At 40.8% G+C, this 23,470-nt stretch overlaps 1 protein-coding gene across 1 annotated transcript in view; it reads left to right on the top strand.

Annotated features, from left to right (window-relative positions):
• Window positions 1-23,470, top strand: part of CTNND2 (catenin delta 2) — a 664,153-nt gene that overhangs the window by 363,394 nt on the left and 277,289 nt on the right. The window contains exon 10 of the mRNA XM_054714357.1: window positions 6,217-6,472. Within this exon, the coding sequence (XP_054570332.1) occupies window positions 6,217-6,472 (256 nt within the window). The remainder of the gene's footprint in view (window positions 1-6,216; window positions 6,473-23,470) is intronic.

Below are 23,470 nucleotides of genomic sequence, written 5' to 3' on the forward strand. Positions count from 1 at the left end.
AGACAAAGTATTAATAAAAACACTAAACAACACATAGTGTTTTTCTTTCCCAGACAACATGTGACTCAATATTGCGTAGTACACAATCCCCTTTCCTGTTTATCCTGAGACTGCCTTCCTCTATTTTCCTGGCAAGGAGTGGGGGCACGGGAAGGTGTGGGTTTTTCATCCACGTCCACCCTTGGTCATTCAGGGCAACGGCTGTGTTCCCTACCATCTCAGGTCCCAGACATGACTCTTGGCTGAGAGTCCCTGGACCTCCTTTGCCCCATATGCCACAAAGGCTTTCTTGAGTAACGGTTCTAGAGCTGAGAAGGAGATGACTGCACAGCAAAAATCAGAAAACAACTGTAGATATTGAAGGTGAGATGTTAAAGCTCCCTAAACTTCCCACCAAAGGGGATTTCTCAGCATTGCCCCTTGGGCTCAACCTCCCAGCATCTTTTCTCATCTGTCCTCTTGGTCTTCCTTCTCCATCTATCCTGTTTGATTGCCATACTAAGCCACTCACCCCCGTGACTTTATTATAAAGGCTAATGCAAATCTCAGGCATCAACTCAGATGAGGAGCACAGTCTACCTCTGGGTATTCAAAAAAACTTTTCTAGGCTTTCCTAAAATAAATCTTCCTAATGACGGAGATTTATCTACGAGTATTTATATTCATTTAAATACATGTCAGAGGATCAGTGTACGTAAATCCTACTTCTCACCTCTCTTTTGCTCCAGGCTTGTGGATGGTGAAACATACAAATAAGTTCACTGTTCACATGGAAAATTAATAAGATTTTATTTAATTAAGCAGGCACAGCTATGCCAGAGAACATGGTCTAAAGAGGGTTCCTCCACCCCAGACCTCACTGAGATACATCAGGCTCAGACACACCAGCCACTGCAAGACGAGAACCACAGACGTCTTGCCCACCAGGCCAGCAGAAGGGAGCGGGCTCTCAGGTGGCCCGCCGGCCTCCTTGGGCCCAGATGTGCTCTTACTAGGGAGGCAGAGAGAAAGTTGAGACAGAAGCCAGCCTCACAGCCCAGAGAAGGTAAAATCCTTCTGATTCAGGTAAAAATTACTGAGTCTGCAGTGGTCATGGTCAAGAGGGCTCCCCAAAGGGTGTCATCTCACCAGTAAATGAGGGGAGAGAGACAGAGACAGAGGCTGGCTGCCATTCATGCCCTTTCCCAGGGCAGGGAGGCAGAATAGTGTGTACACCAGCAGGAAAAACAGGCCTTGAGGAGGACTGTGGTGTGAACAAGCCCACCTGCTTTTACAGGACAACCGATCTAACATCCTGCACGATGAAAATTTAAAGAGGCACACTCTTAACTAGGGTGTCTGTTGAAATAAAACATACCTTTCATCTGGGAAAAGGCTTCTCAAAACCCGAGTTTGTACAATAGACACAGCCAGACAGGGAATATGTGAGCCTCGTGAATTTGCTTATGCTGAAGTCTATTAAGCAGAAACTAAATAATACAAATTTGTATTTCAAACTCAAGACATATTGATGACTGTCAACTTGGGAGTCATTTGATTAACACAAACTCTTGCCTCTGACAACCCCGCGAACACATCTCTCTAAACTAGTGAGAATGGCCAACGTCTGCATCAGTGATAGACACGTGAATTTCCCGGTAGATAAATGTGATTCTAAGTGAGTGGAGAAATCGAGCTTTCGGTAATGGAAGTGTCAGCTTGTAATAAAGAATGAATTATCACAGACACATTGCAAGGGGAAAACATGCTGAATATTCTTATGAGGTTGACAAGTATTGCAACATAAAAAGAAAAAAGAGTATGGTGAAAGCCTGACCAGTGTGGCTCAGTGGTGGAGCGCCGACCCATGAACCCGGAGGTCAGGGTTCAATTCCCAGTCAGGGCACATGCCCAGGTTGTGGGCTGGACCCCCAGTGTGGGGCAGGCAGGAAGCAGCCGATCAATGATTCTCTCTCATCATTGATGTTTTTATTTCTCTCACGTCCCTTCCTCTCTGAAATCAATAAAAATATTTTTAAAATAAAATAAAAGAATGTGGTAAAAATATTTGCACATGTAGGCAAAATATTTTTTAAAATCTTAATTCTCTGCAATACCAGCCAGTGCTTAATAAAGTTATAGAAGGATTACATAGAACCTTCATATTCATAAAATTTTATTTTTATTCTCCAATGATACATAAATAACATTTTCAGTTAAAATTATCACTTAAGTCCAGAAAAATATGGGTTATTTGCAGTTTATTGTTTGTGAATGCTGTTACTTCAAACTGTAAAAATGATTACTTCCCATTAGAGCAAGTCAAATAACTTCTTAGTTTAAAATGTTACCATTTTTTGATCTAAGAAGACAGGGGCATGTTATCACCCAAATGGAAATGTTTAATAAGATCAATGATAAATAGTGTCTTAAAGCTAGGAAGAGCTTCCAGATACTTACCTATATCAACTCATTTTATACGTAAAATGGTATAAATAAAAAATCTAATTACAGCTGAAGGAAGACAGTGTTTGCTAGTAGAACAGTTCGTGGTAAAATTCAGAAACATCAACTCCAGTAGTAATTATTCCACACTACTAAAAATTCTGCATTAAATGCCACTCCCCACAAATGTAATAATATCTGACATTAAAAGATGATCTTCAATTTACCTTGCATATTTTCCATTGTGTTTGGCATGGATCAGCCTGTGCAGAGTGCAGAAAATTGAAAGACCTTTACGATTAATTCTAAATGATAACCCTATTGGAAATGTCATGGCTTGGATGCTAAAGGTTCCTCATCCTAAAATAACAGAAGTAAACTCACTTGAAGAGTGTAAGACTAACCAGAAACACCAATGAGAAAGGATATATGCACCCCTATGTTCATAGCAGCACAATTCACCATAGCTAAGATTTGGAAACAGCCTAAGTGCCCATCAGCAGATGAGTAGATTAAAAACCTGTGGTACATCTACACAATGGAATATTACACTGCTATAAAAAAAGAAGGAACTTTTACCATTTGCAACAGCATGGATGGAACTGGAGAGCATTATGCTAAGCGAAATAAGCCAGTCGGGGAAAGGTAAATATCACATGATCTCACTCATATGTGGGATATAATGATCAACATAATTTGATGAACAAGAATAGATCCAGAGACAAATGGCCGGGGAGGTGGGGGATTAGAGAGCAACCAAAGGACTTGTATGCATGAATATGAGCATAACAAATGGACACAGACACTGGGGTGGTGGGGACTTGCCCTGAGTGGGAATGGTGGAGGGGTGGGGAGGAGGTCAATTGGGAAAAAAGGAGACATATGTAAAACTTTAGACAATAAAAAAAAATGGGTATGTAGGCCTTGTTCTTGGACCCACTGTCACCTAAGCCATCTTTATTTTCTGAACTTGCAGAGGGGATTCATTAATTAGCTTACTGCATGCTATTTATGTAACATATATAAATGTGTTTTTTATGTTTTCATATTTCTGTATATAGAGATCCACTCATTTTATTCTGTTCTTTTTTCCCCCAGCTGTCAGTAAATAATACATGTAACCATCTATCATCATCAAAGTACCTGGAGAATGTTTGATTTTATTAAAAAGAATCCCTCCTCACCTCCTTCAAATATAATGTGTAAAACATCTCTTTTTACACACTAGACCTTTCTTTGTGTAGCTCTATGGAAAGCAGATAATTTCATGAACAACATAGATGTTGGGTGAAGTACCAAGTAACCTCCTGAAGAGGCGAATTCTAAAATCTCCTCAAAGAGACCAATATGATGGTTCATTGAGTCCTAAGAGCTTATTGAGGGAGAAGGGGCTGTTTGCAGGGCAGGTGAGAAGAGGAGTGCTTACAGACCTGATGAAGCACCTTCCACTTCAAGTGTTTGCCGCAAGAAGATTCAATTGAACAGAGTAATCCTACCAGGCGGGTGATTTGGACAACTGAGCTCTAAAATTTAAGTAAGGAAATGTAGAACAGGACAGGAATTAAGGGAAATACTGTATTCAAAGAAAATCTTCTAATAGTGTGACCAACATCCGCTTATCCATGCGAATAGAGAGCCGTGGTTTGCATAAGCCACACCAGGTCTCCACTGAAGAAAGGGAGAATTCAATCTTTATGTGTTGAAGTCGTTTTTTTAATGTCATGCTTATAAACATAAGGCAGGACATGGTGGCATTACTGAAGGCTAGTTTGAGACCTGTTAGATTCTCACGTGTTTGTTTGTTTGTTTTTCTATATGGTCCTATAACCTCTTGTTAAGGTGTGCATTTTCTCCACATTTGTATTGGTATTTTACATTATTTTAATGAATAGATCAGTTTCTAATTTATTTCAATTTGGAGTTACGACTTGAGTTCTGATTTTATATTTTTAAATTCTCACGACTATCATATTTATTGTGACCTAACAGACATAAAACAGATTTTTCTGGTTGTAAACTTCATGTTTATTAGTCTAATCTGATCATTATGAAACTTAATCCATCAGAGCAATCTTCATTTCAAAAGACAGCTCCTCTGGGAATGCACATACCTTTTGTTTAGAAAGTTGTTCTTAAATATTTTTGTAGTTTTCACTGGTTCCTGTTCCCATAATTTTGGTCATTATAAGATTAAGTATTAGAAGCTCATTGGAAATAAGAAGCGCTGATCTCTTAGTTAAAAATCAGTTTTCAGTATTAGGATGTGTTCCTCCTGTTCACTTTGTGACTCTTTGGTCATTTCTACATGGTTTCCTTAACTTCTTTTAACAGTTGTTTTCTCGATATGACATAATTTCTTTTGTGTTTGAGAAGGCATATATCATTTAATGTAAAAGAAGATAAAATAAACTCTATCATCATCCACTAAGAAGCTCAGGGAGTCAAAGTTATGGCAGGGGGTGATTTATAATTGAAACCTAATGCCATGTAGAGAGCATCCAGGGAAGAAATGGGCATACTAGACACTGGCTACCTTTTGGGTATATACTTATCTATAAGGCCAGGAAGTAAACACCCTGCCTAAAATTGATCATGGCTATTCATTGTTGCAGCAGTTAATACCTTGTCTATTAATATGAAAGATGCTGTTTTCATTGCACAGGTCAACTAAAATCTTAGGTATCAAATTTTTGAGACCCAGAAAAATCTCAGAATTCACGACATGAAACGTACTGAGAAGAATCCAGGAAGGACACAAAAAATTGAAATTCAGTTTAGAAATAGTCATACTGGTTTTGGTAACTGGTGCAAAATCTCCTCAAAATAATTTAGACACATTGAAAAGAAGATGCAAATGCTCTGAGAAAACCAAGAAAGCTCATTGTTTTGTCTGGGTTACAGTTGGGCTGGCCTTCCCCTTCTCCTGCACGCCTACCCTGCTCCTAATCCCGTGGTCGGCAAACTGCAGCTCGCGAGCCATATGCGGCTCTTTGGCCCCTTGAGTGTGGCTCTTCCACAAAATACCACGGCCTGGGCGAGTCTATTTTGAAGAAGTGGTGTTAGAAGAAGTTTAAGTTTAAAAAATTTGGCTCTCAAAAGAAATTTCAATCATACTGTTGATATTTGGTTCTGTTGGCTAATGAGTTTGCCAACCACTGTCTATCTGTTACTGTGGCAGCTTTGGTTGAAAAGAGGTCTGTGAAAACCTTTTGCGAACAACTTAACAGACACTAGAGCAGTCGTGCATTTTTTGCCCTAGTGCTAATTAGGGAAACATGAGCCCCACCTGCACCCCATACACACATTCCCTCTCACTTTCCCTTACTTTTTAACTCAGGAAAATTAACTACGTTACTAAGTTTGTTCACACCCTTAATAAAATTCACATAGCATCACATGAACAAACACTTTCTGAATTTTCTCAACATGAACAATAATTAACTGTCCATGATTCCCTATAAAATATTCCCTCTACAGCTTCTGGGTTTTGTTTTCACATAGAGTTGACCTCACATTAACAAACCTTCTATTGGATGTTGGTCAGCAATATACAGACCATAGATGCATTGTCCCCTAGAGCTGGAAGGGGTATTTCTGAAATCGCATGCTAATTATCATTACTGGATGCCATTGAATATATTGCTTCAGATATGACCAATTAATGTTTTTATTCTTTCAAACCCTTGTTGTTGTTGTTTTATGTGTGTAATTTTTACCCTTGCCTAGACCTGGTTAACTGTTTCTGTGAGCAGGTCCTCAATTTTTTACTTTGTCCCTACTTTCCTGTCCTAGCCCCATCTTCCCCTGGTGTCGACTCCGTCCCCTTGCAGCGCACAGGCAGCCAGCATGGCCCACCGAATGCCGCCACGGCCACCTTCCAGCGGGCCAGCTACGCCGCCGGCCCAGCCTCCAATTACGCCGACCCCTACCGACAGCTGCAGTATTGTCCCTCTGTTGAGTCTCCATACAGCAAATCCGGCCCTACCCTCCCGCCCGAAGGCACCTTGGCCAGATCCCCGTCCATTGATAGCATTCAGAAAGATCCCAGGTGGGTACGAACCTTTTTCTTTTCCCTACTTATGTCCAAGAGGCTCTCTAACCAGTCATTGTATGTATGGCATTATTTTTTCCTACATCACATTATTGCATTCATGTCATGAGCTGAGTATGAAAGGGTTGACTTTGGTTAGGTTTTATAATCTTTTGTCTGATTTGGAATGTGGGTATTGGTCATGGATCCCATGTATCACTGTGGTTCGATAGCAAACAGTACAGATGATCTTTGGATCAGAACATCGGTAGGTGCTTGAGGTTTCAGCTATTTGATAAGATCTAGAACAACTATCTCTTTAATGCTAAGGAAGCTGAGAATTGTGACTGATCAGTTGACTTCAGATATCACTGACTAGGTTTTTACTGTTTCAATGGACGCATGCTTTGTCACTATGCATGTCTCTATCAGCGAGTAAAGTGGCCCATATACCAGGCTATACTAAAAATTGAAAAACTTAGAAAATCAATATTATCTTCATTTTTCTGTGTCTGAAAGCAAACATGACATTAAAGTTATCTGGGCAGTGATAAAAAAAATGTATTCAAGAAATTGTTAGGTTGAGATATGTTTCTTTTTGGCTTTCTTTTTTCAACATTGGCAAGGGATATAGCGATGCTCTACTTCTGAAGTTGGAATTAAATTCCTGCAGAATTAAATGATGTTTTATTCATAGCCATTTGATGTATGCTGATAGAGTCCCATAAATATATATCTGCATCTGTGAATACCATCGACATGTCAGATTTCTGGTATTTCTGTAGAGCAGGGCATGTGACTTGACTCTAGTGGCATACTTGAAATTTGTCTCCAGGAATTTTCTCTGATGGAGCACACAGGTGCTTATGTACTGTGTTGAGGGGTTTGCACAGAGTATTTTGTAAAAAGAAATCACTTCTACAAACATAAAGGCAGAATGGGATTATTCTATGGTATTCTTTGAGATAGCTACTTCAGCACAATTGCACCCCGCTGGAGGGTTCATGCTAAATATTATATTTGAACCTCCATGGTAAAAGTGAGCTGGAATAAATGTTTACTTCACTATTAACTACTAGAACTAAGAAATATGCTTACATTTACATTGTGCAGCATCCTGCATATTCATGTTTTCAATCTCAACAGCAATCTCTAGAGTACTGGTCTTGAAATCTGTCTGTGCCGCGCCAGCACAGCCAAGGGTTCGGTGAGCCTGAGGGAGGGCCGGTGAAGGATGAAGAATAAAGATAGACAAAGAGAAAAAGCTGGGTCTAGGTGGATCTTCTGTGCCTTGCTGAGGCCACAGAACAGACCCAGACTGCAAAGCTGATGCTTTATTTATAGTCAGGGACAAACAAGGTAATTTACAATGTTCTTGTGAATTTCACTTGTTTTGGCAGCACTTGCTGCCCCTCCCACAGCCCATTAGCTACCCAGGAAAGATCGAGGGAGCAGTCACAAGATCAAGCTTTATGCTTAGAGGACTGTGCCCTCTAAGCTGGGACTTGTTTGCGACTTTGCCAGCAGGTCAGTCCGAGGCTTAACCCTATAACCGCTCTCTACATCTGTCCCCAATCCTTATATGTTCTGGTCATGTGTGGATACAATATTCTTCAGATAACAACTCAACGTGCTATTTTAAAATAAATTTTCTTGACATGCAACTGAAAACATATAGAAATAGAATAACAGCAGGCTGCTAAGAAATGCTAAGTAGAATATTGAATTGGCATTGCTTTATTTAACATTACATATTTAAATTGAGGATAAGTGTTTTATCTCCAATGGGAAGATTTTAAATGTTCATATTAAGGGAATTTGGCTTAATAAGAAACCAAATTTATGTTTCTCTAGCTACAGATAAGCTTCTTTATTTTTTGCTGTGAGCTAAATGCATTTTACTTTACTAAGTGGCATATTCTTTCCATTTTATATTAGTCACTTGTATAGCTTTTTTTTCCTCTTTCAGTATATTGTCATGGCTCTTAGCTTTTCAAGTTATGGATTATGTCACTTATTTTTATTGGCTGTACTCTATAAACCAAAAAAGAGAAACACCAATAAGAAATGTTAGAATGAATAAGAGAATGTTGGCCACTAATCTATTGTATGAGTAAAATTTATATGCAGATTAGCATTATATGAATTGCAGATTCAGTATGTTATTTTCAAGAATGCTAGGCATTGGCCTTAATGTGTTCACTTTGAAAAAGAAAATCATACCACCATTCTAAGTCCAGCTGCACAGGTGAAACAGACAAAACCAGATCCAGAACCAGAAGTGGCTTGTTGTGATTTAACACAAAAGGAACCGATACCCTGGCATCATGCAAAATGGATGGGGTATAAAATGCAATAAGGCCTTGCTTGTAGAGTTTTCTTAAAATAAAGGACTACAGTTAAGTGTTCATATTTAATTGAGATACATCCCAAATCCAAAATTCAAGTCTAAAACCTAATGATATTTTAATGACAATATTTTTACATTATCCTTCAAATAATGAATTTTTTATTTTCCCCAAGTGACTATTACTAGAACTAGTATATTTAACTTCTAGGGTTCACAATTATTTATTTTGGCATTATTGCTTATGATTTAACCTGTTTCAGTCTTTAGTCTTCCTTCAGCTCTCCTACATATATTTTCAAAGAGAGTGTTCAAGTTTTATTTATCATTAAATACCAGACCATTTAAGCCTCTATGCTATTACAAACATGTCTCCATAGTACAATTTCAAAGCAGTTTTACATACATCTTTGATGTAATTCTCCTTTGTGGGGGAAAACTAATATCTCCATATGCCTTAAATAAAGGGAGAACTGGAGTGTAAATGACTTATGAAGATCACAGTGCTGACACAGGGGTACGCAGCTAAAATTCACACTTATGGGTACTGTGAGGCATATTGGCATGAACATTTTTATTTCCTTATAAAAAGAAAAAGGAAAAGGAAAGAATATACTCACATCTTATGATTTTTTTGGAGGATGGTAGTACCAGGTATCTGTATGTAGGAGCTGGGAGGAATAAAGGAAAGGATGCAAATGGTCTGAGTAGATCTATTCTCTGATAATTGCTTTTTCAAGGTATGGTCTTTGTTTTACTTCTCCTTTCTTTTCTAATATCTGTCTTAATTTCTCTTATTGCAGACCAGTGTCTTTTCACTATTAAAGAGTTTTAGTATTATTCAATGAGAGGTGTGTTTTAAAATAAGAAATTGAAATTAAGATGCTCCAATTTGGTAATTAGACTTGAAACTAGAGACCCCCTACTAACTCTTAATTCCTCTAAGCCTTAGGATATGAAAGGTTTGGTTCTGAAGGGTTGGGGTTTTCTAGCTTGCTTGCCTCAGTCATATAGATTTTTGTTAGAAAACTTTGGTCTTTTCACTATTAATTGCCCCTATTCTGTACTTCAACAAAGAATGTGCAGAAACCTTTTTATATAGGAGATAGTAACGTCTAATTTCCTTTTTAAAGTCAGCAATCACTTTGAAAATGTCTATATATGTAAATTTTTCTTTACAGCTACATTTGTGAAGCTTTTATCTTCCATAAAATGTGACTCTCTTAAGAATTGTCATAACTAATACATTTTTTGGTGCTGTACCAAATAAAGCATTACATACTGTTGTTTTTAAGTATATAGGTTAAATATAAATCTTCAAATCAAAATATATGCATGAGGTGTCAGTGATGTTGGGAGTGAGAAGACATAGCATTCTTATTTTGAAAATGTGATTAGTGAAATAACTGGAGAAAAATAAAGCAAGACTGATATACCCGGTAGACTAAAGGTACTATAAATGTTCTCTATAAAAGAAGAAAAGTTTGGGTAGGACATTTATTGACATAGCTTAACATATAGGTAATACCATCTTTTCATCATGTTTGATTAATCTCTTCTCAAGATATTGTATCCGTTCATGTACACTCTCGAAAACAATTTTTCAAAAAAGCTTAATGAATCTAAATTATTGTAAACATGATTTATAGTAAAAATCTGTTTTTGTGTTTTTTTTTTACTCAACATAATAGAGATAAATACAAGGGCACATCTTTTCTGCTGAATGTGGCTCTGTCAAACTTACACAACATGTTTTGTTTCAAGCTACATTTAAGATATTAATAATTTTTCATTATTGGATATTATTAAATATTATAAAGTAATACTGCTTGTAAATACCTCATCATTAGGTAAATCTGTGTTAAGAACATTTCCGCATGTTCTTTCTTCATTGTTTGCCTACTCAATTAAACAAATCACAGAGTGTGTAGTGAATTGAGGGTTTAGGAAACAAAATGTACTCCAAAAATGATTTTTGAAAGGTAAAGTTTTGAAAAATATTTTAAAAGAATCTTTATTAAAATTTAAAGTACTGTTTTTATGTAACCTAAGTAACATGGCTGAACTGTTTGCAATGAAACAGTTATGTGATAGTCTTCATAGTTTAGTTTTCTTTTTTTAAAATATGTTTGTATTGATTTTTTTTGAGAGGGAGGAAGGGAGAGGGATAAAGAGATAAAAACATCCATGAGACATCAATCGTTTGCCTCCTGCACACCCCCTACTGGGGATTGAGCCTGCAACCTGTGTATGTGCCTTGACCAGGAATCAAACCAGTGAATTCTTGGTTCATGGGTTGATGCTCAATCACTGAGCCACACCATCCAGGCCGAAGCTTAGTTTTCTTGGGTGGTGAATCTCTGGGGAATTTGACTTAAAATGCCCACTAATTAATTATTTATTTAACTGGGGAATTGTCTGGGGGTGGTGGGAGGATAAAGCATGCACAGTCTGAAGACTTTCAGAGTATAAAGAGTACTGGGGAGTCATTTACTCAGTTAGGCTAAAAGCAAGTCTGACAAGTGGCCATTCATTCTATGCTTGGATGCCTCTAGCAATGAACGGGCCACTCACCATCTCTGGGAGAATGTTATTCTTTGAATAACTCAAACCTTGAAAACTAATTTATATTGATAGAAAATCTGTATCTTTTGTACGTTCATTTCCTGATCTTATTTCTGACTTCCAGAATCATATTAGAAGCAACCATCCCTTCTTCAAAGGATAGCCTTTGCACACAGATACTAAACCGCCCGGCCTCCTGCGCCCATGCAAGCTGCAATCCCTATGCACATTGTCATGTCTAGGGCTCCTCTCTGGGAGTCCGGCAGTGGCCAGTCTCCTTCCCAGTTCTGTCTCACACATCATGGACACATAGGAAGAAAACAAGTGATGCCTGTGGGCAACCTGGGTTCATTCTAGATTTTCTTGAGAGTTAAGATGAGAAAAATGTTTATAACAATGATGATGATAGCAATGATTATTAAAATTATTTAAGTTGTGCCCTGGCTGATGTTGCTAAGTGGTTAGGGCATTGGTCCCTCACACTGAAGGGTCTCGGGTTCAATTCCCGGTCAAGGGCATATACATGGGTTGCAGGTTCCATCCCAGCCCCATCAGGGCGTATGTGGGAGGGAACCAATCAATGTGTCTCTCTCTCTCTGCCCCTCCCTTCATCCCTGCCATTGTCTCTAAAAATCAATAGAAACAATATTCTCATGTGAGGATTAACAACAACAACAAAAATTATTTAAGTAATATGTTTCATGCTCAGCATAAAACTTTTGTATTCATTATTGTACTTAACTCTTCCTAAATCCCTCCGACATGACTTTTTATGGCCCCATTTCACATAGGGGAGAGCTGAGGCACAGAGAGCTAAAAATTGATCTCAAGTCTGTCTGACTTCCAATCCCATGTTTCTAACTACTGTGAAGACTGATAGGAACATAACTCTACAGTCAAATAAAATGCCCAGTCTTTTCACATGTGACTCCTGCAAAGCTATGAATCAGTTATCTTTACCTTGAATGTTTAACCTTCTTTTTATCTAATTAGGTATTTTATATTCACTTCTTGTTAGGTGATTCCATTTCTTGATTCTACAGAAATCTTTTCTCAGTCCCAGCTCTGTCCTCCAGTGCGCTTACTGTACCCACTGCTCCTTGTCACTTGGAAATGTGACAGGCATACACATATGTCTTCAGTGAGGTTTTCTTCAACCATACTCAGAGCTGGCCGCAGGCCAGAGCCTCACAGCTCTCACTCCTCCGGGCTGCTCCCTCCAGGTCCATCCGAAGGCACCAGGTGTGTTCTCGGTGGCTTTTCTATGGAATATTCTCGGGTGGGCTCTACAGTGTGATGATGGCATGGGATCAGCTTCATTCTTTAAGGAGCTTTCAGAATTATGGGAGAGAAAGATGTATCCACAAATGATGGTGATGCATGAGTAAATTAGACCGATGTGATAAGTTTGGAGGAGGTATTGAGTGTTTGGCACAAACTTTGAGGAGTAGATGATATTTCCACATGAAAACAAATGGGAGAGGAAGCTTTCTAAGCAGAGAGAACAGTTAAAAAGAAAAGAGGGCTGGAAATGGAGAGGACAGGGCCTGTCTGAATTACTCAAACCTGGTTCTGCCAGGTTGTGGGGTCTACAGAGGGCAGCTGTCTGTGAACCTCCCTGCCCACCCACCTAATCTGAAAAAATGTTAGTTTACTCCACCATACATGGCTATTTTTTACTTATACATTTTAAACATAGTGGACTACTTTCTTAGGGCTTCCATCGCAGACTACCACGAACTGGGTGGTTTAAATCAATAAAAATGTATTTTCTCACAGTTCTAGAAGCTAGAAGTCCCAAATCAAGGTGTGGGTGCAGGGCCACATTGCTTCAAAGGCTCTGGCGAGAATTCTTCCTTGTCTCTCCCAGCCCCTTGTTGCCCCAGTTGCTCCTTGGATTGTGGCTGCAGGACTCCAATCTCTGTCTTCATCTTCACAGGGTCTTCTTTTGGTCTCCGTGTCTCCTCGCCTCTTCTGATCAGACACCAGTCATTGTATTTAGAATCCACTCTAATCCAGTATGACCTTGTCTTAATCAATCTGCAATGACCCAATTTCTAAATAAGGTAACTTTCTGAGCTTCTGAGTAGACATGAATTCTGGGGAGATACTAGTCAACTAATTGCATATGTTTTGGTGTACTGAGAAACAATTTATACTATATAATAAATGTACACTAAAGATAGAACTGAAAACAGTATGTTAAAGATGGAACAACATCATTAAAAGTTTTTATTTCAATGTACATTTTAATCACAAAAATTTTTCTTTTGAACGATAATACAGTTAAATATGTTAGACCTGAGAAGATTATTATTATTTTTACTGGTTAAGATGACTGGTGTTCATCGCTCCAGGTATAGATAGATGTGTAAGCTTGGCCATTTCTTGTTTTTTGGACCTGTGAGAATTGTTAGTGCTATCTTGTTCATATAGTGAGAGTTAGTTTAAAGATAGATTTTTTTAAAAAGATAGGTAATAGAATCCAAAATTCTAGGTTTGCCATCATGAGCCCTAGGTGGGTGAGGTGCCCAAATAAGCAGAGGTGTCATCATCAACCCGCCATGTTGGAGCTTCCAATGAAAAACATGCTGTCATCTAAAATGTGAGCCCAATGAGAGGGCCAGTGCCAACCCATGGAGTAAATATGACAGTTCTTCATTTTTTTGTGTGTTCTTCAGGTAAATGAATGAGTGGAAATTCGAATGTTTTCCTCCCCACCCCACCCCCATGGTGATCTTGGTGCAGCCCTGCTGTGCACACTCTCGCCCTCCAGGGGAACAGAGGATGCCTGGGCTGTGGAGGGTGTCCAGTTTATGGTGAAAAGGGTTCTTAGCAAATGTTGATTCCAGCCAGGCTGCTCCTCTGCTCTGCCCTCCAAGTGCCTGTATTAAATGGGTATAACAACAGTCTTTTCCTCATAAAGTCATTGTGAAAATGCAATATTTTAAGTCTTTGGGCTATTTCCTTGCACAGGAAGAGCCCATTGTTAGCTAAGATTCCTACCCCTGACTTCCTGCTGCACCAAGCATTCCTGCCATCAGGAGCACCTGCAGATGGAGTCAGGCTGAGAAAGGCACTTCGAGTCAGAGACATGGAAGAAATGGGAGAAGGCAGAGGGGCTGGAAGCTGTCTAGTTGGAAAGACAAAGGCCCAGGTGCAGACCCTGTGGAATGCCCTGCTGGGAGGCCAGTGGTGAGAGGGGATCTCCTGAGGCCATAGCACAGGGAGGGGCGAAGATTGAGAGCTCGGGCCTCACAGCCAAGAAATGGAATTAGAAGATGGAAGAGAAGACTTCGTTGCAAAAGAATTTTTTTGTTTGTTTCACAAAAGCCTCCTTTTCAGGATTCCTTTTATCAGTTTAAAGTAATATTCACACATAATACTTGTCTGTGTTAATATTGATTTTCCTGTAGCCTGGAATACTCCCTTTGTCTCTGTCTTCAAAGTCACTTGTAGAAGTAAACACTTGCATTTCTAACACAGTGATTCATTCTAACACTACCCCACCTCGTTTTCACTGAAGAGTGTTCTGGCATAGGGGCCACCATGACACTCCTCAGTTAAGAGTGATGGAACATAGGCAGTCATGAGTGAGGAGTAACTGTACACAGAACACTAAGTAGTTAACTAATTGTTAGCACATATTCTATCAGATAAGATGGTGGAAATCTTCATTCTGTGCTTTTCTGGTATACAGGTGTTCCTCTTGAGAACCAACTCCTTCTTTTCCCTCAACCCACGTGCTTTCAGTAAAGCAGGCATTTTCCCCAAGTTGAATAAACTTCACATGGCCCAGGAGCTAACCACCCATGGGGCCCCCACCCACTAGCCAGGCCTCCAGGTATGCAGAGGAATCTGAGGAACTTAAGTCCTATCTCTTAAAAGTGGGCTGTGTGCATTCTGGATTTTCCTACATCTTTGGGGCAAAAAGCCAAATCTAAGTTAGTTAGAGCCAATACAGAAGCAAAGGCTATTGCATACCCTGTTCTTCTCAAAATTTAAGTCCTCTCCCTAATGCTCACAGTTGTTCCTTCCCCACCCATTCTCTAGAGCTAGCCATCGTGGTCTTAGGTTTGTTCTCTGGAATGAAGCCAGGAGAAATATGTATTTGTCCTTCGTCACTTGAGTCTATAATGATTTTCCTTACACAATCTGTCCACAACTTTTTTTTAACCCTTCTATGTAGAACCAACTACACTCTGTGTCCCAGGAACAAAGATATTGTCTTTCCCCCAATTAAAAGCAACTAAGAAGTTCCATACAATAACTAAATTATCATGGATTCTTTACCAGATTGTCTAGACTGAATCTGGTGATAGGGAAGATTGAATCTCGTGACACCATTCAGCATCAGGGTATGTTGGATCCCTAGAAATCAGAAATCTGTGGTATATCAGATGGTGTTAAAACTAAAGCATCTTTAATCTTAAGGTCCCCAATAATGATAAGTACAATGATAGCAGATAAAAATAATTGGTGGTTTAAAGAGATGGCATCTTGAATTGCAAAGTAAGACAAATAATTATTTTGGAGTATAATTTTTATGCTCTAAGTACATTTCCTTGTACTAGTCATTTAGGATGAAGCAGAGCTCCAAGACAGGAAGCTACAAATGAGAAAGGAAGTAAATCTCTACCCCCCATTTTCATTGTGGAATGAAAGATCAGAATATTTAAGAACACAAAAAGTGTAAATATTAAAAATGGCACCCCTTGGAAACAAGCTGAGAGCCCATTTCTCTGGAATCTCATAGAGAACTAGGAGCCCAGTGCGCGATTCGAAATCGCGTGGCAACGCCCACCCTAAAGTCGCCGGTCCAGCCCTGCCTCACTCCCCGGGCCCCGCAGCAGCCACTGCCGGTCCCATCCTGCCTCCCTCTCTGGCCCTTGAAGCAGCCACGGCTGCTACTTATCAGGCCCTCCCCCAGCGCAGGCACGTGGAGGCCCCTGCCGCCCTGCCCCTGCCGCTGCACGCGCAACCTCCTCCTGTCCAGTCGACCCGTTATGGTGTCCTGGTTAATTAGCATATTTCTCATATATATTAGAGAGGCCTGCAGACTCAGACAGGAAGCTCCAAAGTTCAACTCCACATTGGTGCACAGTTTCTATTTCATGTCCATGTGCCCCTTGCTCACTTCCCACTTTATACCTTTTAAGGTTCTGAGAGGTGGTTTTGAAGAAATCAAAGTAAGGTTTTGTGCTTCAGAAGAAATCAACGGAGAGTTTTGTAGGTCCAGATTATAATAAAAAATAAGATTATAAAAATAGACAGTAATATCCCTCCTCCCCAAGGTTGGTCCTTAAGAGTGGAAGCCCTCACCAGGAAAAGAAAAACCAATGAAACTCAGGGAGACAGAATTGGTTCACTTGTTCAATCATTCCTCAAGGGCTGAATTCTTCTAGGGGGAATTGACAGCCCTAGATTTTATTTTATTAAGAAAAGTGGCATATATATATATATATATATATATATATATATATGCGCCACATAGATTATATGTGTGTATATACATAGATTGTATGTGTGTGTGTGTGTGTGTGTGTGTGTGTGTATATATATATATATATATATATATATATATATATATACTAGAAGCCCGTTTGCACGAAGATTCGTGCAAGACATTCATTCACCTGGCTGCCAGCACCAGTTTTCCGCCGGCACCAGGGGGACCCAGGCCTTGGCTCTGGCCACCGTCTTCTGCCTTCTTTCAGGGTGGGGGCTTGGCCCCGGGCGGCGGCAGCAGCAGCGCAGGGCAGGTGCTGCCCACCCTGTGCTGCCAGCAGTGATCTGGGCGCCTCCCGCTGGCCTGGTTCCGTCAGCCGCTCAGCGTTCGGAGCAGCGGGAGGCCCCGCCCCTCCCGCCACCCGGGTCCATCAGCCGCTCAGCGATGGGGGGCAGGGCAGCGTGTGGGAGCCGCCATCTTGGTTAATTTGCATAGCGCCCTGATTGGCTGTGGGCATAGCGAAGGTATGGTCAATTAGCATGTTACCCTTTTATTAGGTAGGATATACACACATTAATTATATAGAGAGAGTATAATATATATACACAGATTATGTATGTATATATATACTTAGAGTATGTGTTTGCATGTATATGCACATAAACAATCTACCTACTTGTTTATTGGCTTTGCACACATTTATCTAGAAATAAGACCTATAAAACTTGCATAAGCACACTGTTATTAAGTTGACAAAAGACACACAATAACAAGTATTGATTTTTCTTCTTGCCTGTTAATCAGTCTGCTCTCTCAACTCTTATGCTTTGCTTTTGTTTTGTCTGACCACTTAAAAATAAGTCATTCTAAACAGTTTGCACTCTTTAAATCGATATTGATAGAATGTTAAAAACTAAAAGTATAAATTCACAAGATTAGAGAAGTGCAAGATTTGTTTCCCTTATGGAAATATGGATCTGTGAGAGCATTAAAAGGCATAGCCTAGTTGCTAATTTATGTATTTTATAGGCATCCACATAGCTATGCTCGACCTCTTGAGATTACATACTGTTTGAAGTGCTCCGTGCTTGTCAGAGAACTTGACCAGTTCTTAATTAAAAGAACTGTCTTCTTCAACTTATGCTGCTGTAACTATGGAAGGCCAATTTCATTTTTAGCAGATCTCAATTCATCCTCAGAGCCTCCTTGTTTATTCTACCACAAGCAAAAATCTGAAGTAGCTTTGGTCATTTTATGTATAGTCCAGTTATAATATTTTTCTTGATGTCATGTGACTTTGAACATTTACTGGAGGACAAAAATGGAGCATTCAAAACTTTTATTGTCTTACATGGCAGGTGGTAGTTGACTGTCAGTTGGTAACTAATGGAAATTAATTTCCGTTGCATCTTGAGATGCTTTGCAGCTGTATAATAGCATGCATTAATTTGGAGATAGTCACAACTATTGAGAGAAAATTCGCATTTTATAGTAAGCAAATTAACATTTTGAACAGAATTTCCCATTGCATGTGATACGTTGCAGCTTGAGAAGTCTAGCAACTTAAATTACTGAATCTAGTGAAGGTCATGGTCAATTACCTCAACCGAACTGCAGAGCCAAGAGTGTTCTAGAGTCCAGGTAATTCTATTAGAAAGCACGGCAGTCTGAGGGGGAGGAGGAATAGAAAGAAGAGGAGGAGAGAAAGAGAAGAAGACAATGAGTGGGAAATTCAGTGGGAAAGGTTCCTGCAATACAGAACATTTTATGCACTTAATTGCATCTTGAGTGAGATGAAGCATGTGCCCTCACTTAAAATTTAATACTAGAACGTGGCCACAGACCACCAGTCCTCTTTAGAGGTGAAGTAAGTCACCACACCAAGAAAACTGATTGTGTTTGACAACTGAGCCATTTGCAGAGAAGCCCCTAAAGTGAGGGCCTCCGTCGACCCTCAGCTGCCCTGGACTGAAGCTTGCTACAGGGCGACTCCAGGGTGCTTCCTGCTGACTTTGAAACTCATCACAGTGCTTGCCCACACTTTTGGAATTCAAACACTAGTTACAGGATCCTTGACAGCCCTGGATTTTATTTTACTACTAAAGAGTGGCCAGTCTTTTACTTTGTAAATTATCTCCTCCAACCACTTCTTAGTACACGGGACAGGCAGACATGAAATACGCCTGGAATATAGGAAAGCCTTTTCAGTTGCATGAAAAGGGCCTTATGGAAAAAGCAAGGTTGGTTTCGGGCAGATGTTTGGAAACCACTGGCTTAGAAGCCACGATGGGGCAGAAATCACTTCTCTGAACCAGTGAGTAATGTAGAGTTAACTTAAGATATTCATATATGTCCCGTAAATGTGAAAAAGAAATGCTGGCTCTTTATCTTTTTTTATTTTGCCTGTATATGCTTTTGAACGCATTTGCTGAATGAATGACTAGAATTAATATTTTTCTTTGGATTGTTTCCGTGCATTTCAAAGCAGGAATCCTAATATATAAAGAGCCAGGTGCTGTCACAACCGAATGGACGACTGGTCACTATGAAGTGCATGGAGCACCTTTTGGCACCCCCCTCTCCCCCCCCCGCCCCCGCGTCACCTCGGTCCCCAAGCCATTCGCCATGGGGGGCGGGGGTGGCAGCGGGTGGGACTGGGGACTGTTGAGTGGCGGCGGCGGGGGCTGCTTTCCGGGCCGGCAGCGAGCTTAGCGGAGCAGTCGTGGGGTCGGGGGAGCCTCGCAGAGCAGTCACGGAGGGGTGGGGGAGTTTCGCGGAGCAGTGGCGGGGTGGGAGAAGCCTTGTGCAGCAGTGCTGGGGTGGGGGGAACCTCGCGGAGCAGTGGCAGAGCAGGGGGAGCCTCGCGGAGCAGTCGAGGGGCCACAGGCATCATGGAGCATCGCAGGGTGGCAGAGGCCAGTGACGGAGGCCAGGCTAGGCCTAGGGACCCTAACCGTGCACGATTTCGTGCACGCTGGCCCTCTAGTGATATTCTAAAATCGTCATTATTTCTAAAATATCTCCATATAACTAGCTTACTCTGCGGGATTAACAGTAATAAGGTTTGCGGTAGCCAGTGTCCTGTAACCTCCGTGTCTAGGTGTTCCCACCTTGGTGTGCACCCACCCCAGTGCATAGGGCTGGCCTCTGTGACCAGCAGGGGACTGCTGAACTGAGTGTGTCACTGCGGGTCGGTCGAGAAGCCAGTTCAACATCCTAAGGCTCTCCGGCAGCCCCATGGAGAGGTCCATAGGGTGAGGGACCAACCTGCCCACCCACCTTCCGAGCAAGTCCCGCAGTGCCAGTCAGGGCTTCAGGGCTTCCAGCTTCCATCACAGACCTTGAGGAGCAGAGATAAACCGCCCTGCTGGTCCCTGTCTTGAATTCCTGCGCAAAGAAACCGTGAGATCATAAATGATGATGACCGTCTTCAGCTATTGAGCTGTGAGATGATTTGTTAGACCTAATCTGCCTGGTCATCTCACCAAGCTATCATCTTTCCTCCCAATATCTCCTGTGCAATTAACTTTTTACTTTTCTTACTTAAAAGAAAAAAGCCAAAAAGTTCAAACAACCTACACATCCATCGATGGACAAATGGATAAACAAAATGTGGTCTACACACACAATGGTGTTGTTAGGAAGGGCATTCTGACACATGCTAACGTGGATGAACCTTGAAGACGTTATGCTGAGTGAAATAAGCCAGGCACAAACAAGGACAAATACTGTCTGAGTTCACATATAGGCGGTATGTCAAAAGCAGAGAGGCAGAAATTAGAATACTGGTTACCAGGGGATTGGAGGGGGAGGAGTGGGGAGTGGGGAATAAGTGTTTAATGGAGTTTCAGTTTAGGAAGATGAAAAAAATTCTGGACAGCAATGCTAATGGACCTAATACCAGTGAACTGCGCACTTAAAAAAATGGTTAAAATTGTAAATTTTATGTTATGCATATGTTGCTACAATAAAAGCAAAAAGCAAAGAAAGGAGAAACTAAAAGAGCCAGCTAAAAGCTGCTCAGGCACTACTCTTACAGATAGAAGCCAAGGTCAGATGGAGGAGCAGCGGATGAGGGTCCCTGGGATGAAGAATGAATGGAAGTGGTACATGGATCCTGAGCGTTACCCTTTGCAAAGCAGTGCTTTCTGCTACTTTGTGGGCAACTCCAAGGCCCATTTTTCAAGGATAACAATCAGTGTCCTAGCCCATTTATTATTTGCCAATTATATTACCTAAGTAAGCCCTGTAATCTCTTGCCCACTTTTTCTTATGATTAAATAAAAATAATAATATATATTATAATAATATATAACCTAATATATTAGCTATTAGATTCAGTTGAAATAATGAATGTGAGATTGCTTTTTAAAATTGATTGCACAATATTATTCTATAGAATAAAAATATTTATTAACATTGTTTGAGAAATGGTGACTTATGGTGATCAGTTTTAAATATATTCATTCATTTATTTAGCAAATATTTATTGAGTATCCAGAGCCACCAGGCACTGTTCTGGACACTAGACATTTTTAGATAGGAGAGATGAGATAGGAATATTAACTAGGAAATAATCTCATTAAAAACATCACATAAACTTTAAAATAAATCAAATTTAAACTGCAACTATCCACTACAGTTTTATTAAAAATTGCTCTTAGTAACTGATTATACCAGCTACCACATAATTCTGCTGTAATAACCTCAGAGGCTCCTGCTGTGCTTTTGGCTTTGGGAGCCAAAGTTCTAGTCCATGACGTCCACGGAGTGTTTCCCCCTCACACTGAAGATGGAGGCAGCAACTCTCCCTCCAAGGCCCTAAATCAGAAAGGAAGCAGACAGGATAAAACACACCCCATCTTTCCCAGGAGCCAACAGAACTCCTATCCCTGTCTCTTTGTGACCAAGAAGTCTGCTATATTTCAAGCCAGGTTATTTTATATTTGAAAAGAACTCATTAAGATAAGTGGCAATTAGCATTTATACTGCAGTGAAAGTGCTTCGACATTAAGGGAGAAAATATGAAACATGGGCTCTTTTTGATAGACTGAAATGCTTCTGCAGGGGGCCATCCAAGATATTTGCTGGGCTTTGTTTTGAAGATTACGGAAACATTACCAGATTTAAATTCAGCATAAATCAGCCTGAAAGTAATAGACAATACTGCTGAAATTGTAAAAGTAGCCATTAGAAACACAAACACTGGACTTGTCTGCTAAGCAGTGTGCATGCATGGTCACACACACACACACACACACACACACACGCAAGCATGCATGCACACACGCACACAGACTAGACCTGCTCTGCTTAAGTAACCGTGAACTTTTGATGACGATAAGTTTTCATTTGTATCTATTAGAAAGGAAAAGAGTTTGTTTGATTACTTTGCACTGTTGCTTTAATAAAAATGAAGGCAAAGCTTGCAACATGTAACAGGAGACCCGCATGTTCATCTGCATAGAATGTGCATGTCATTGAAGCCCATGCTATCTACAGAAGCACTTGTATGTAACATGTCACATTTGCTCATTCCCAGTACCAACTGCAAGGAATAAAGATGCACCCTGCTCGTCTCAGTCAATAGGAGCTTGTTGTAAGTTTCCAGAGGGGTATGAAAGGGACAGGAAGCTGCTGCAGCAGCCTGGCCAGGCAGGTCTCATTGAAAACCTGATCACAGTCCTGGATACAAAAGCTGCTTTGGGGCCATAGCAGGAACTCCGAGTGTGGAGCTGAGAAGTGAGCGTTTGTGGTGTGGGGTGTCTGCCCCTGCCCCCCGCTTCCCTCTGACCTCCTTTTCTCAGCACTGCTGGCCAGGGCTGCTGCTGCCGGCTTCTGCCCTGTTCTGTTGCCTCTCTCTGGTCATGTGTCACTGTACAGTATTTGAATTCATACTTGCTTAGAAGAGCTACTAGGGCTGAATTGTGTCTCCCCAAATACATGTGTTTGAGGCCTAGTCTTCAATATCTTAGAATGTAACTGTATTTGGAAGAAGGTCTTTAAAGGGATGGTTAAGTTAAAATGAGGCCGTCAGGGTGAGGCCCTAATCCGGTGTGACTGGTGTCTTTATAAAGGAAAAGGCCATGTGGGGACACGTGGAGAAGGTGGCCATCTGCAAGCCAAGGAGAGAGGCCTCAGGAGAAACCCAACAGCTGGCACCTTGTTCTTGGACTTCTCGCCTCCAGAACTGCGAGAAAAACAATTTCCAGCCTATGGTACTTTGTTATGGCAGCCCCAACACACTGACAAATGCAGGAGGCTATGTTTGGAGCAAGGAGTGGGTATTTAGGATAAAACTTGCTGGACAGAGCTCTTGCAACAGGCTGCCTCATCCGCCACCCCCCAGGCAGAGCTGCCTTCGGATCCATGGGAACCCCAAGGCATTCAGCTGCTGAGGGATTCTATAGGAATCTACGCCTGTGTATCCTCAAAGGAGGACTTTGGGGAGTGGCAGCCGCTCTCAGAAGGCCCAGAGTGAGGCAGGTTAGCTGGCCGGTCATTTTGCTCATATAGACATGCCTTTGCTGAAGGTGAATTTTGAATAGTGTTTAAAATGCAACGTGCAAGTCAACATATGTACATTTATCCTCTCTATATTTGAAAAGATGTGTGACACGTGAGAGGCAGGATTCTTTGGAAAAGACAATAATGC

Source organism: Eptesicus fuscus, chromosome 4 (genome assembly GCF_027574615.1).
Source record: "Eptesicus fuscus isolate TK198812 chromosome 4, DD_ASM_mEF_20220401, whole genome shotgun sequence".
Lineage (NCBI taxonomy): Eukaryota > Metazoa > Chordata > Mammalia > Chiroptera > Vespertilionidae > Eptesicus > Eptesicus fuscus.